General features: G+C 43.1%; 1 protein-coding gene across 3 annotated transcripts in view; it reads right to left on the bottom strand.

The window, feature by feature from the left end:
• Positions 1–16468, bottom strand: part of PREX1 (phosphatidylinositol-3,4,5-trisphosphate dependent Rac exchange factor 1) — a 120006-nt gene that overhangs the window by 51686 nt on the left and 51852 nt on the right. For all 3 annotated transcript variants that reach the window (XM_036395777.2, XM_036395778.2, XM_036395779.1), the window contains exons 3-5: positions 12586–12708; positions 7889–7993; positions 4960–5061 (exon numbers count right to left, since the gene is read on the bottom strand). In XM_036395777.2, the coding sequence (XP_036251670.1) occupies positions 4960–5061; positions 7889–7993; positions 12586–12708 (330 nt within the window). The remainder of the gene's footprint in view (positions 1–4959; positions 5062–7888; positions 7994–12585; positions 12709–16468) is intronic.

The raw sequence follows: 16468 nt of genomic DNA, 5'->3' as shown, positions 1-16468 counted from the left end.
GAAATATCCCCAAAACACAGAGAAAGACCTCTTCATTCACAGCACGCCCTGCTGCAACAAACAGCATCTTCCCCATGCCAGTCACACGCTGGGAATGCAGGGAGGGTGCTGGGACTGGCACTGCCCTTCCACAGCCCTGTCTGAAGCTGTCCAAGGCAAAGCCGTGCTACCCTGACACTGCCATTTCCCAAAGGAGCAGAGCTCAGCACTTTTGAAACACAGGGAGAGAGCTCTGGGGACTTCTTTCTTTTAGTGACACGTTTATGATGTGTAAACTCTAAGAGCATTTGGCAACATTTTCAAAGGCAGCTGAAAGACAGCCCAGTATGGCAATACCTGGGTAACCCTTATCCTCCACAAAGCCCACAGACATTGCTGTCTGGAATTGCTACCTCCTGTACTGCAACTTGTGTGCTAATAGGGTCAGGAAATAAGGCTGCTGCCAGTTACAGAGAACTACTTCTTGTCAAGAATTTCTTAAAATAATTCATAAAAGACACTTTTCTTTCTTCTTTTTTTTTTAAAGAAGTCTCTGACATCCTTCCCCATGTCCTCTCTCACTGCACAATATTGACTGTGTACTTCAAACTGACAGCAAATACACTTCGCAGCTGAAAGTTACACATTCCTCTATTTGAGAAATTCCTTCCTCCTACCTTTACTCTCCTGAGGACACTCAGACATGGCCTAACAGGGACTTTGCCCATGGGCTGCTGACACTGTGCACTGGCTGGTGCAGATCCCTGCTGCCAGGCTGCCCTGCTCTGCGCCACAGCCCCAGAGCCGCGGCCCTCGCTGGCCTCCTGAGCCGCACAGATTCACAGAGGAAACAAGAGACAACACACTCCTTTATCAGTTCAAAAAGTTAAGTTAATCAACAGTTCAGCTCCAAATGTGCTAAAAAAAAGAAAAAAAAAAAGGCAACAAAAACCCAAACCACCTTTCTGTAAACATATATGTTCCTGGCAGTTTTATACTTGAATTTTACAGTTTGTAATATTTGCCTGTACTAAGCAGAAAATAAATGATACCTCAAACTTCCTCTGTGTGCCTGCAAATCACAATAGTTTTTTTTATTCTGTGTACTGTTAAAACTTGTAATTTATGTCAATGTGTCTGCAGAGTAAACACTTGACAAGTAATGGTGGATCAGATAAAATAGATTAGCTTCAATATGCCACTGAACCTACAACATATGCTAACTTAAAATGCAATAAAAATGTTTCTGGTTTTATAAATATCAGCAGTTATTTGTGATTTTATATATGTGTGGAAGAAAAAAGATTTATAAATTGACAGTGCTCCTTAGAGTTCTTTAAGGAATAGGCAATTTTTAATATTATGCTACATAGAATTGGATTTCAACCACACAATGTCATGAACCTAAGAGCAACACAACTTTTCTTGGAGGAGGGAAGGGGGGGAGAAAAAGCCAATCCTCCAAAGATAAATATATTCAATTACGGCCAAATAGAAGTTTCTGTTTCTTGAACAGCTACAAGAGGAATGGAGAGGTGAGGGAGGCAATAGGGTAAGCTTCCTTCATCCTGTTCTGTATCCACACCAGTGGCTTCCCATCTTTCCTTTTCCAAGTGCAGGCAGTGATTCATGAAGGCCTGTGTGTGCCTCACTGCTGGGCTTTCCTTTCCAGGGCATTCTGACTCTGGTGACTCCTCTCTGCATTCAGGTTTTTCTGCCCCTCCCAGGGCCAGAAAAACTCTTCTCCACATGAAGCAATACATAATTACTGTCCTTATTGCCCATGGAGTTGTATGCCCTCAGATGTTCTTAAAGGATCAGAAGTGGAATGTGCATTTCTGGCTGGAGTCTGAGCAAATCGTCAGCAGAGCAGACCCCAGGCAAGGTCCAAGCCCTGAGAGCTCTGGGCTCCCAGGAGCAGCAGGGTGCGGCTGTCATGTGCTGCGCATTCCTCCTGTGCCACAGGAAGGAGACAGAAGTGACTGTGCCTAATCCCCACACGATGGTGTGATTAACTCATGATTACCACTGCCCCAGGGTTCGCTTCTTGCTGACAGAAATGCTCTTTATTAAGGGGAAAAGACTATTTTCTTTCAGAGACTGGTTTACACAACAGCTGCTTCTACTCTTAGGCAGTAGAGTTGAGACTAGTTAATAGAGTCCACAATTAGCAGAGACAGAGCTGCCTTCAACCAAGCCCCCGTGCTAGAAGATCTGCTCGGCAAGTTCTCCAGCCACCCACTCGTGCTGTGTGTCCTTCATCTCTGCTACCTTCCTTCTTCCCAAAAACCAATGCCCATCACAGTCAACAGTTTCATTTTGCTCGAGTCTAGTCCAAGCCCCTTTCTCAGTTATAAGGAACTAATTTACTGACTGACAAATTCTACACTAATTTTCTTGTATGCTGTCTGAAGCAGACAAGAACTGCATTGGGGCACAAATACTAATATTGTTATTTCTCTATTTGTACAGAGATTATGAAGTGCCATAGCTAAGTTTGAGTCCCATCTTTCAAATCACACAAAAGGCTTGCAAATTAGACAGAGAAAAAGCAAGAAAAATTGTAAAACTCAAGCCCCCAACCCCAATCAAAAAAACCCCAACAAACCCCACCCACAAAAAAAAGATCCCACTCTCTCCCCCTTCCCTCCAGAGAAAATCCCCAAACTGAAAAACACATCCAAAAACCTGTTTACAGTCAGGCACTTCAAAGCTGCAATGTTTGTGTCACAAAAAATGGGAAACTATAAATAAAATTGAAACGTATTGGCCACCATCATCTGGATCATTGTTCTGTCTCCATCATTTGTTAGTTAAAAAACGCAAACAGCTTCATCAGAGCATGAGAAAATGTAAGGTCACGTGTTGCAGGATGGTATATTTCATTGGAAATTACTGCAGTGCTTACAGTGGATCAGCACTTGGAGATATTCTAGTGTATTATTCCTAATTAAGTAACTTAAATCAACTCCATGCCAGATTTTATTGTTCTGAAGAACACATATACATGTTATTAAGTTGTTACAGTATTTAAAATATGTGCCTTACCTTACTACTTCAGTTTACTTTCCAACACAGTCGAGTCTGAATTACCTTGTGCATACTAGCTTTATCAAACCCACCTACTTGGCTACATTAAATACTTACATTAGACAAGGTCATATCAAAGTTACCAGATAATCTGCATGTTCACAAACTCTTGCTGAAAACAAAGTAAAAGAGGAAAGTAGGCTAGCTTTGGTCTAAGACTTTTCTCATCAACTGGAATACAATAGTATCTGTTTGCCCTGGGAATTAGATAAAGCAACATCCAATCCCCATGAATACAAAAGAGCTATTTCAGGAGCCATAACTGAAGTTCAGTAGCAAAGGGAGAGCAAACACTTAATTTGAAGGTTGTGCTATTTTTAAATCTATCTCTTTTTTTCCTTGTTTGGAGAGCTCCATTTTCCTGGTCAGCATAAATAGAATCTGGCTGTGTTTTCCCTTAAGTGTTCTCATGTCTGAGACATTTGTGTCTGCTCTGGTAATTTAATGCTAGCAACTATCAAATAAGTCTTGACTAGGACACAACTTATTTGCTATGAATTCACTACCTTTGAGAATCAGAATCAATCACACTTTATAATGCTCACTGATATTTTCTGAGCTGAACAACTCCTAGTGTTATGGTATTATTTCACTGACTGAGGCAGATTTGTTGCCTACTGAAAACTTAATTCTTCTTTGCTTTTTCTTAAAACTTTTATTTCCTATCCAGGAAGTTTCAACTAGTGTGTGATCTTTATCATCCTGTACACAAGAAGAAATCCATAGCAAAATGGAATGCAGCCCCACAAGATGCCCCGTCACAGCCCCTGCCTGCAAGGCTGTTTGTTCAACAGGTACACACGGGTCTGGCTCAGCAGCCCCAGGACCAAGCGTAGGCACAGGGAGGGCAAATTCATCTTTACCCCACTGTGGCTAGAAAGAAGAAACTCTGTTTCAGTCTTCATCTTGGTGGTATTGGCTTTGGCTTTCAAAGAAAGGATGCTTGGTCTCCAGGAGTTTTGACATACATTCATCACAGAATTCTTACTTTCTTCCAGAACTCATAAAGGGACATTTCTTTCAAAATAGGAGGGAAAGTATTTCTATTTTTTTAAATTATTTTTCTTTTAGTAAACACAGTGTGGCTCTAGCTGAGGAAGAGATTGACATCATGGAAGATTGATGGCTGTTAGCCACAGAGTATCTACCAGGCCACTGGGGGATGCAAGCTTTCCTAGAAACTGCTTTCTCCTTTTCCCTCTCCTTGTCCCCACCAGGCAGGTGACCCAGCCCTGACCAGGAAGGATGAGAGGCAAGTTAGCCCTTTTCAGGTCCTTTAAGCTTTATCTTCTCTGGCAAGAATATTAGCAAGGGGATCAATTAGTCATTGATCAATTAGTCATTGATCCACATACCATAGTCATTTCTGGATTGACACCCCCACATTGGGAACTCATCTGAGACAACCAAAGAGTTTTCAAACAAGCTGCCAAACAGCTGTCCGAAGACACAGGATTTCAATCATTACTGACCTGCTCACCATTAAACTAGAGACCTTGTAATGAGAAATATACCCCTTTAAGAGTCCCCAGAGCCATCCAGTCCCCCAGAACACAGGCACAATTCTAGCTGAACTCAGCTTTACAGGAAGTGGCTGCACAGCCTGCACAAGCCTTAATAAACATCTGAAGAACACTAAAGTCAAAAGGCTTTGGTTAGTCAGTAAGTCACCCTGTCTGCTCTACCCAGACCATAACAGGATTTAGCAGCCTGCCAGCATCAGGCAGCTTTTTGGCTGTACCCATAAAAAGCCATTTTCTTCAGAGAAAATCCAACTTTCAGAAGCGTAAATCAGGAAAGCCATAGTGGCAACAAAAGTCAGGGCTAAAAAAAAGCAGAATCACTCCAAGAATAAAACAATCATCTGGAGAAATACTTTCTCTGGTTTACCTTGAGCAGAAGAGGATATTTGCAAATTCTCTGAATTGGAGTCAGCAGATAACCCTCTAGTGGAATGTCTGTTGTCTTTCTGCCTCCCAAGAGCATGCAACCCTATAATCAAAAAAGAAACAAATGTTACCTCAGACACAAAGCTTTCAGGTGATTTTTGACACAATTTTGTATTTCTAAAACACGCCTTATGGTGAGAAAGCACTTTACTATACCTAAGGTACAGGAAATGGCATTTCATTCACCATACAGTCATCAAGTCTGACATACAGCCATCGAGTCTGCAAAGTTCTGCAGGCATCAGCAAAAGAAAATTTGCAGTGGATAACAATGGCTGTGCAGAATGGTATCTTCTCAGAGAAATACTATACAGCTGGTGACTCAAAAACTATTCCAACAATATGATGGCAAACAGCAAACCTAGATGGACCATTACTTAAAATAATCCAATTTACCTCCACAATAGATACAACCTGTTGTATTTGTTCGCTATGTAAAGTTGTATGCTGTTGAAGGCTAAAATAAAGCTTACTAACTAGTAATCATGTAATTAACTTTAGTCCAATTGTTATGTTTGAACTGAACTGGAATTGAAACAAATTAGTCATCTGCATAACATCCACCAGTCCTCTGGCAAAACATTATGCCTGAGCACAGCTGGACAAACACCCTGGGCACACCGGCTGGCTAACCAGCACACATGGAACTTCTCCACAGATTATGGAAATTCATTTCTCAGGAATGATATAGAAAGGGACTTAAAGAACAGGGGATGACAGTGGGAAAATAACAACCCTTCTAGTCCTTGAACTGTCCTTAATTTGTAACAATAATCTGTAATCTTTTTTTGAAAAATCAATACTGCCCTACTGTAAGCTTTTTACACATTCCCTGATGATTCTACTATTGGTTGCTGCCAGGGACAGGTAAGAACTTCAGGTGGCCTTCAAGTCTATTTCAGATAAACTATGTCCACATTCCTATGCTCAACCATGAATATGGACTTTGCTCCAAAAGTCACTCCAGTTGCAAACCTGTCCTGTCCACACAGAAGTTGAACTTTAAATGCAGTTCAGCCAAGAAGTGCCTGCTTTGAGGCATCACCAGTAGTGTTTTCCCCTGTGAAATGTGTGCTGTGGCTCAGACTCAGAAATTTAGTGAGCTTTCTGGCTGTAGCTCTTCAATTCTGCTCTTCAAGGAATGTTCACAGGCATCATACATTAAATCTCCTTAGTCCTAACTGGCATTTTTAAGAGACAATTGTCTGTAAAATAACCTGTCCCCAGGCTATTCTAGATCTGTGGCATTGGCTACCCAGCTCACAATGCTCCCTGTCCAATTTCCAAGTCTCAAGCGATTCAATCCTTGCCATCTCTTCTTTCAGCCCTCTCTCTAGCTCTGGGCTCAAAACTGCCCTTTAACACTTACTGACTTTTCAGACACATTCTCACATTCTATGTTTCAGCAGCTGTGAGGGGGCAATTGGGCCAAATCTATCCTCACAAGTAAAGCTTTGTACTTTAGTGCTGCCTTCTCTGCATAATAGCATTGTAGCACTGGTTTGGGAGGCAGAGAAGGGAAGGGAGGCCTGGAAGAAACTACAGCACCACAGCTAAGCAGACACATCAGTGCAGCCTCCTTCCCATATTCACTGCAATTTTAAGTCTCTTGGATTCAGGTGCTGCAGCAAGCCACAGCAGACAGTGTGACATCTTTGTTGTCCCTCGTAATCAGTTTGCCAGCTGCTGTCTCTAACACAAACAGAAAACTTTGTCAATTCAGTGGAAGTGGACAACATTCTGAAGGTTGGGAAGGACAGGGTTAACATGCACCTTCCCTCACCTTTCTCATTGGTTTCCCTCAGCAGAAGCACCCAAAAAAACCTCAGGAACAAGGTAAGGGTCATTTAATAATTAAAAGTAATGGTTTAATAAAGTTCATTAAAACTCAGACATGACAAAGAGACTCTGCCTACGCAACAGCACGAGAGTAGGCTCCCTCTGAGGCCTGTATCTTGTGGCTAAAGGAATGCTCTGGTCCTGCTTGTGACTGATGTTTATATGGAAGTTTTCTTTTGATGTACTACACTGGGAAAGAACAGAACTTTCACAGCAAGAAAAAAAAAAAAGGAGCAGAAAGAAAATCAAGTCCTTTGCAAGAAAAACAGTCTTTATTTCACTTCACAGAATTTACTAGGAAAAAAGCTGATGTGACAAATTATTCCCTCACCTATGTGCCACCCCCGTTACAAATGCCACTCCTCCGTGGTCAAGAAACAAGACATTCAAAAATCAAGCAGAATTCAGATGAAAGTAAAGAGGAGAAACAACCAAGAAAGAAAAGTAAGGAATGCAGCAGTAGAAGGCAGTGCCCACTGACTGTTTGTCCTTCCAGTCCAGCCTCTAAGGCGTGCTTGAAGGCTATATGGCCACAGTCCCTCTTTGGATGGGAGTTAGGTTACTTTTGATTTAAGCAGCAATGATGCACTCAAAACAATTCATCCGGACTACATTTCTTGCCCACAACTGGATTCATGGAGAAAAGGGTGACAGAAGCAGGTCACATTTTTTTCATTAACCTGCAAATGGTGAATTGGTCAGAGAACTGAGCAGGGGATCAAATCCAATGGGAACTAGCCTCAGTCTCACTGCTGACTTATTGCATTATCCCTTTCATCTGTGCTTGTTTTTTCTGTTGATTTTTTAAAAAGAAAATCCTCCTCGTTTCCACTGCTATCACTCCTGCTGGTACTGCTCAGTTCTGTGCCTCAAGTCATCAGTGATTTCAGTGCTCCTCCACCCTGAGTGCTCCATACCTGGCAGTGGGTAATACCTGCAAAATGCCCAGCATTCCTGGGATACCAAGGAGTTATTATGAGCACAGGGCAAAGTCAGATCATTGAGTCAAGAGTGCTAGAGAAGGTGCTTACCAGAAGGAATGTTCTCACTGTGGGGATCTTGTTCAATTCCATCAGCAGTCTGAGTGCCTTCTCATGGTTGCTACAGTACTCCTCATAGACAAAGAATTTGTCTTTCTGCAAGGAAAAACAAAGTGACTTATTGACTCAGACACCATTGGAGAGATTATTTTGCCGCAGTCTGCTACCAAATTCTTTATAAACAGAGGTGGACTCCGAGTGGCATTAGCACTGGAGTTTTCAGGAAGTGTGTGACACTCTTAATGTGAGTAATGTATATAGGTTCTCACTAATTCCTGACTTACTGTTGTAAGTTAACAGAGACTCTTCTGAGCACTGCGACATGCAGCACTTTTCCTCTTAATGCTTCACTGAGATCATTGGTATTCTTTCCTGAAAGGAGGAATTTTGCTATCTTGGGAATACTTGCATGTATGTCAGGATATTCCATGGAAGTAGCCAGAAGCAAAACAAAGCCAGGAGCAAGGGGGCTCACCACTCCAGCAGGAGGAAGAAAGCCAAGTGGAAGAGCCAAGGCCTGAAAGAAGCTCTGAGATCTGGAGGGGAACTATAAAGCAGTCAGCTGGAAATCCCCTGCCTTTCAGGGGATGAGAAGCCAGCCCCCAGTAGGTTGGCTGAAACAAGCAGCAGACAAAACTTAACAGATATATATAATAGTTTCTGTAACTGGAAGAATTTCACCAAATACACACCAAATACCCAACATATTACAGATAATAAAGGAAGGGAAGGGTAGCTTCACAACTAGATTGAGCTGCTAACACTGGGACATGTCACACCCACCAGCACATGCTGGAATGAAATCCCCTGTTAAGAAATGAAGGTCAGCTGGCAGGTCAGGGTCAGCAAGTTCTGCTCTACTGAGCTTCAGATTCAAAGACAGTGCAACTCCTTCTACCTAAAATGATCAGAGATGCTGAATCCATTGCAAACACTAGATATCTGGAAACACTGGAGTGATTCACAAAAGAAGCAGGAACAACTATTTCCATGCTGAGCAGATACAGCAAGAGCTGAGTTGATCCTCTCAAAGCTGGGAGGAAGAGCTGAACTTTCAGCAGCTATATTCAGAGCTTCCACTATTGCATTCACCAGAATAAAAGGAGGGTCATGAGATTGTATTAGGCTTTAGGCAAAATGAATGATTCAGAAGCCAAAAAACATTGGCTTTGAGTGCTTCTCAGGATAGCACTTTATTTCCTGGTTAAGGTTGGCTTCTATGCCATAATGCAGCACCATGTGGAGGTACCCAGACAAGCTAGTTTGCATATCAAAAATACTTTCAAAGCATTAGTGTGGTACTCTGCAGGGTAATATGTGAGGCTTTCTCAGAGCACCAAGCCATGTAGCCAATGCCTTCCAGAGTTTGCTGTTGCATTCACAGCAGGATTCTGGTCTGAAAACGTTCTATCTGAACCTTTTCATCTCCCCAGAATTTGGAAGTTAATTTTTTTGAGTTTTGATTGGAGTCCTAGCACTCTTAGAGCCTCCTGTGTCAGCTGAAGGTACTTTCAGCATCTAGGTACTTTTAAGACTGCCCACAGTGATCCAAGCAAAGAACTACTGCCAGCTGAAGGAGTTTGGGAAAACATGGGACTGCAGCTGCATCATTGGGTATTCCCTTTGCTATTGTCATAAGGAAAAGAAAGTGCATTTATATTAGTTTAGGAGAATTTGACATTCTGGTCAGATGCTCAGTGGTAGATATACAGGTTCAGAATCTGTAAAATGCTTTTGGGTTTGGTTTAATTAATTTTTCCTTTCCTTGTACTTCAAAAGAAAGAACTGAGAATAAATAGATGTATGTCCAAACACAAGAACAATGGTACAGAGCAAATAAAACAACAGCCACAAAGGGTATGGTGCAAAGAGATGGAATGCAGATGTTCAGGACTTTTATCCTTCAGCAGCAGCCATTCATGTTGCTATTGGGGTGCAATACTGGGAAGCTGCAAAGAAACAAAAGTTTCTGACCACCAGATGCAGGAAAAGGCAGGCCTGGGTCCACAGCACAACAGAAAAAAGGCAACAGGATTGTTGTCAACCATAAAGACAGGAGAGTTACAGAGTAGAACAGACATAGAAGTTTTTCCCACATCTCCACTCACTTCTCAGCTCCCTGGATGCACACAAGTACCATGCTTGACACCAAAACCAGCAGTCATTAACACAGAATCGTCTGTTCCATCAGTGCACACAAATATATCACTGCTCAGGTTTCTGACTGCAGCTTTGAGTGCCTGGAGTTTGGGAGGCTATATTTATATGATGACAAAATCCTTTTGCTAAAGCTCAAGACAGTACAATAATTATACACACACCAGAGTGCTTTCCTCAAGTCTTTCCCAGCTGTACCCCAGGCCATTGACCCACAAATATGAGAACTATGCTTAAAATTACTCCATGTCTGAAGTGTTTCATTTCCTCTCTGGGTGATACTCAGTCCTGGGCTCTATGGGTAGCCTGGTGAGGAAATTATCAGTTACATAATTACAGACGTTAGCCCAGGAATTCTGAACCTGCAGTTGCTCTAGGTTAAAGTGCAATTATGGTCAGAGATGTGACCAGATAAAAATGGCACTTTCTTACTCAGCAAATCTGCGGGATACACAGCTAGACCTTCTGTTTTAGTGACAGAAGCAAGACTGTACTGTTCTCAGTTTGGTTAAAATAAGTCTTTAACCATTAGTTTATTCTCCAAACATATTATTTTGGATCCGTTAGTACTGCCCACAAATTAATGCAAATTTGAAAACCATTTTGACTAGAAAAAAGCAAATAAGACATGTAGAAAACCGCAACATTTTATTTGAACATATTTTTAACAAAGCATGGCATTTTCTTGTTTCAAGCAGGCTGAAACCAACCTTGTCAACATCAAAAACCTGAACAGAAGACATAATTCTCAATGAAACAATATCCCCGATGACTTAGACAGTAAAACTGATCACTCATGCAACATTGCTCCAAAAAATGAGCATAACACACATTTCCCTAGAACAAGATTCTAGCTATTACATCCCCAAACCTCTAGCAATATGGCAATATCAGAAACAAAGGATCAGACCATTCTCTGCCCTTCTGCTCAGTCACAGTCACACCCTTTCCTGCCCTGCAAAAGCGAGCCTGCGCTCACAAGGTGTGGTCACTCCACTGTCAGCCCACGTGCCCTCTCTGAGACATGTCTCACATGCTCTTTTGTTTAAGGCTGTACACTGGATTTGGAATGAATACTCAAGGATGCTCTGCATCACCTGTTGCAGTCACACTGTACCGCAGCTCCGGAGTAAACTCTAGCACCTACCATCAGACAATGAATTTCTGATCACCCAACCAAATGGAGTACAGTAGGGCAGACAATGTCTGTCTTCTGACACAAAACAATTTTTCACACCTGAATATCAGAGCAAGCACATTTCATCATCCCTTATAATATTTCAAAAAGACAATATGCAATAATTTCTTTTTTGGAATTCTTGCAAAATCTGCTTGCTTGCTTGCTTTAGGTGTTACTCAAGACTTGAATCCTTCTGAACTAAAGGTCCTTGGGACAATATTGGGCCCATAACAACTACCATCCCTTGATGTATTCAAAAAAGGTGTCAGTGTGGCACTTGAGCACACGGTTTAATGGTGAACATGGTGGTGGTCCTGAGACTTGATGGTCTTAAAGGTCTTTTCCAACCTTAATGATTCCATAATTCTATAAAAGCAGTGTTCTGTTTCTGAAGGCTGGTGGATCGTTGCCAAGTAAGGCTCTTCTAGGCCAAGACAGACCAGGAAAAGTCTGGCCTATGCAGACTCTAGAGGACATTAAGGATACACAAATCTCATGAAGAGGACCCAAGCACTGCATGGGTTGCAGCTGCAAGGGCTGCACGGACACCCAGGCTGCTGCAAGGGCTGCATGGACACCCAGGCTGCTGCAACCCATGACCCCAGGCTGCTGCAAGGGCTGCATGGACACCCAGGCTGCTGCAACCCATGACCCCAGGCTGCTGCAAGGGCTGCACAGACACCCAGGCTGCTGCAACCCATGACCCCAGGCTGCTGCAAGGGCTGCACAGACACCCAGGCTGCTGCAACCCATAACCCCAGGCTGCTGCAAGGGCTGCAAGGACACCCAGGCTGCTGCAAGGGCTGCACGGACACCCAGGCTGCTGCAAGGGCTGCACAGACACCCAGGCTGCTGCAACCCATGACCCCAGGCTGCTGCAAGGGCTGCACGGACACCCAGGCTGCTGCAAGGGCTGCATGGACACCCAGGCTGCTGCAAGGGCTGTTTGGGCAGGGAGCATGAACATCACACACCCCTGCCTGCAATACCAGGCAAGGACCTGCAGGAATACTGAGGCACTTGAAATTGTGCTGCATTTTTGAAACTTTTCAAACAAAAGCAGACAAATTCTCAGCAATAAAATGTGATCAAATGGGTGAGAAAAAAATGAAAAAATTCAACAGGAAAGGGAAGAGTTTCTAAAAATATATCGTTGTTTAGCTCAGCTTGATGTGGTGTCCATTGTTCTAGCCTCATTCACAAGTTTTTTCCCACCCTACCTTCAACTTTCATACAAGACACACATTGTCGTAGCATTGCTACAAGCCTTAGAGATTAGGGCTTGCTAAGGGGCTGGAGAGCTTATGACAGGAAACTGTATTTTCAGATAGCATTAAGTCATTGTACTTACAAATTTTAAGAAAACATTTCCCAGTTCATGCTGAGACTGGGGTTCTGGTTGCAAACAAAATTCCAGAGCAGCCAGGAACTCCTTGTGAACACCAAGAATGTCTTCAATGTTAGAAAATAAGATCTGAAATATAAGGAGAAAAAACATTGCTCGTTTTTAATATATGTCAGTGTTTTGTGCTAAGTACTAATGCCGAAATACTGTGGAGCTCTAGACTTACCATGAGAGGATCCAGAGCTCAGACAGGGACTTGTAAAGAATGAATTACACTGTATTTGCCCCTTTCCTAGCCCCCTATAAAAATCTTTATTGCAACTGAAATACCTGCTGTAAATTAAGGTTATCTTTGCAGACCCCTGAGCATGATAAATGCAAGCAACCTCTTTTAAGTCTTGAGAATATTTCCTATGAGAACATCCAGGTAAATGGAACCACAAGGCCAAATTCATTTTGCAGGAGACAGAAGCAGGGAGTAGTTTGCCTTTCCTTCCCATGCATTAGAAATCCCTTTCTGGAAGAAAGGGACTTGAAGGTATCACACACAAGGGTATACCTGTAAATAGGAGACAAGATCTGCCATATGGATCCAGCCTTACACTGCCCAGAGTACAGAATAGTGTACATTTCTCACAAACCTCAAGAGCAGCATTTAGAGTTCCCTTTCACTGACCTCAGTGACTCCAAAAGGCACATGTAGAGGGGAAGAGGTCCCTTGTTCAATCTTGTATTAAAAGGTAATGGTGACAGTTAAATGATCCCTGTGATTAGAATATACATATGCTAAGGGGAATAAACTGCCAGGGTGAAAGATGCTATAAACACATTATTAATCTTGGTCATTTTTGTACAAAATATGAGAAGAAAGTGTGAATCCACGTGTAGGAGATGGAATACTACCTAGAGGGGGGCAGAAGTCCTGACGTGAGGTGACAGCCATCAGTACTGGCAGCCACTGGAGGGAAGGCTAAATGGGCAGAGTAAATCCTGAAGTCTACAGTGGTACACATGTTGCAGACGATGTTTCTATCACATTGCTTTAACCATGTCACTTGCAGAGAGAAGACCAGCCGTGCAGTCAAGCAAGCTTTCACATTGGAAGAAGCCTCTCAGATCTGGCTCAGTGAGCGGGTGGCCCTGAAGTATGCAGCGTGACAGAACCAGCCTTCATCTTCCTGGCATTTGCTGTGGGAAGTGATCATGCCTAACATCTCCAAATACTTCCTAAAATGCCTTACTGTAACACTAAACTCTTCAGCTTTATGCAGTGGAACACGAAACTCTTCAGCTTTATGCAGTGCTTCACCAGACATAGCACTGAGCCAGCCTGGTGGCTGGTGATGTGAAGCAATTCAGACAAACAATAATCTGTAAATTAAGTCTAATCATTAAAGTTAGGACTGAAACCTCAATTCCTGGTTTAAAACCAGAATGGGTAGACAAGATCAGGAATTCAAGATCCTCCTCTTTGCACGTAGCCAGGTTCAACTCCATATTTCCATTACTCACAAAGATGGGCAGAGTATTTATCTCAAATTCCTCCTTCAAGCTGACTGCCTGTCCAGAGCAGAGCCTGTTGTATCTTCCTTGTCTTTGCTTCTCTCTCCCTTCAGGAATTCTGAGATCGAGTGCTTTGCACCATCATCATTGCCCACTTGTGCCTCAGAGCTCCTTTCTAGCTCTCAAGAAGATGAAAGATTCCAACACACTGAATTTGCACTGGCTGGCTCTGAACCCAAAAAAGGCCAGGGATCTAGGATCCTTTCACTGTTCCCTAAAAACTTCCTGTTCTAATTCAAGTGGAGCCTGCAAGCGCTCTGTCACGTGGTTGAAAGTGATGTGCTGATGCAGTAGCCCTCGCCTGCATTGCTGTGCCAGAAGTGGATTAACAAGTAAGAGGAAAACATCTGTCAGGGATGATTTCATCCTTCAGGAGCAGTCTTCAGGGGTGGTTTTTGATCCAAGGAGTATCTGTGCAAGCTAATGAATTCTGAGGTGATCAGTAAAGCTCTGCTTGCAGCACAATTTGCAGGTAAGAGTCACTTGAAAATCAAGGCAGCAGACAGACCTTGACTGCACATGCTCCTCTGCCAAATCCAGTTACCAGCCTTGTGCACACCCTCAAGCTGTACTGCCCTCAAAACTGCTCTATCAGTGAAGTGACAGCAGTGCCTGCTGTGAGCACAGCATAATAGTAACACATCAGGGAGTTGTTCTCACATGAGGCACTGAATAAATTCAAACCAATTTTTATGATCTTGCTGCAGCTGTTAGTCACTGGCACGCTTGTAAAATCTGGGCCCAGCACAGGACTCAGTGTGGCCTTTCTGGAGAGGGCTACAGTGGCTAAAGATTAGTGAAATCTCTGGTGCTTAGCACCAGCTGTAGGAGAGAACTGCAAAATAATACTGGAGGCAATAACCCAGCTTATCTTAAAAATCACCTTCTCCTTTTGCTCAGAGGTGAGTGACTGCCTGAATGCCCTGCATTTTCATCTAGGCATTTCTGCACATGAAGAAAGAGAGTAAAGATGCTGCCAAACCATTTTTATAGTCTCTTCTACTGTCAGCCATCTCACAGCTCTCTGGTGACTCAAGACACATAATATCAGCAGGCAGATTATCAGAAGTCCCAACACCACCTTGCTTTTCCTGGCCCTACCACCTAGGTGGGAGAAAGGAGCGGGAAATGAAAAACAAGTATCTTTCAACTGCAGGAAAGACAAATTATTTGGTATAGCAGGAGATGGGGGGTGGAAAGAGGAGACAATATTAACTCTGGAAACTATGGACACATGAAAACTGTGCCTTGTAATTCTGTTTCACCAGAAATAGGCATAAGCCTTTTTATTACTGAAGGGAAGTTCTCTTACTGAAAGCTGGGTATTGTAATAACAGCAATAAATGAGGTTTCACAGTGGCCTCAAAAAGATCCCCCCAGACATTTCGAGAATGACACAAAAATAAAGTGGTACTTCCCCAGAGGAGTATGAAGCGACTTCAAGTACAAATTCTACTGTACAGGATTTGTAGGCACTGCATCTGATTATGTGGAAGTCAAAATTGATATTCATTTTGATGACATGAATAATGATAGAATAATAATTGTTATCAAGATCAACAAATAGTTGTGTACGTTTATTTTCATGCAGACCTTGGTTTTTGCACGCTTCTATGTACACAAAGTCTACTGTCACTAATCACTTTTCTACTTTTTCTTCAGTCACCCCTAACTCACTCCAGGTGCTGGACAGTGACTTTTTGGAGAGTGGGGATTTCCAGCTTTGAAGACAGCAAGAGGCTGAGCTCCACAAAGCTGCCAGCAGTCTTGTTCCAGCCCGTTCTGATGCCAGCCAGTCAGTACCACACCTTGCTGGCCTGAAGAACTGACAGCCAAGGTGGGGCTGGAGCCCTGGTGACCCGTACATGCAGGAAGCCTGGCGCAGGAAACAGAGGAGCCAGCCAGGGGAAACACGCAGCAGCTGCAGCAGCACTGCAGGCGTGACACACCTCCTGCACTGCCCTGCTCCCACAGGCTGATTCAGGAGCTGCAGGACCAAACACAAGTGCAGTAAAGCACCATCCAGTGGCAAACAAACTGCGCTCTGTCCCACTCACCACTGGCTTTCACTTGCCTTTGTGTATGAAGAGGGATTTGGTTTCATGTGCATATGTGTACAAGGTGAGTTTTTTAGCCAAATAACTACAGGAAAGTGTTTTGTGTATTTATGACATTAATGAACAACATGCACCCCTGTCACCACAGGCACTAGAGAAGCCTGTACCTCACAGTTCTCTATGTCCCTTGACTATTGCCAGGGCAAAATTCATTCAGGAACCTCCTCGTGCAAGGATCTCACAATATGTAGACCTCCCACAAAAACCCA

The sequence above is a fragment of the Molothrus ater genome, chromosome 17 (genome assembly GCF_012460135.2).
Source record: "Molothrus ater isolate BHLD 08-10-18 breed brown headed cowbird chromosome 17, BPBGC_Mater_1.1, whole genome shotgun sequence".
Taxonomy (NCBI): Eukaryota; Metazoa; Chordata; class Aves; order Passeriformes; family Icteridae; genus Molothrus; species Molothrus ater.
This window is presented reverse-complemented; position numbering and strand designations above follow the sequence as displayed.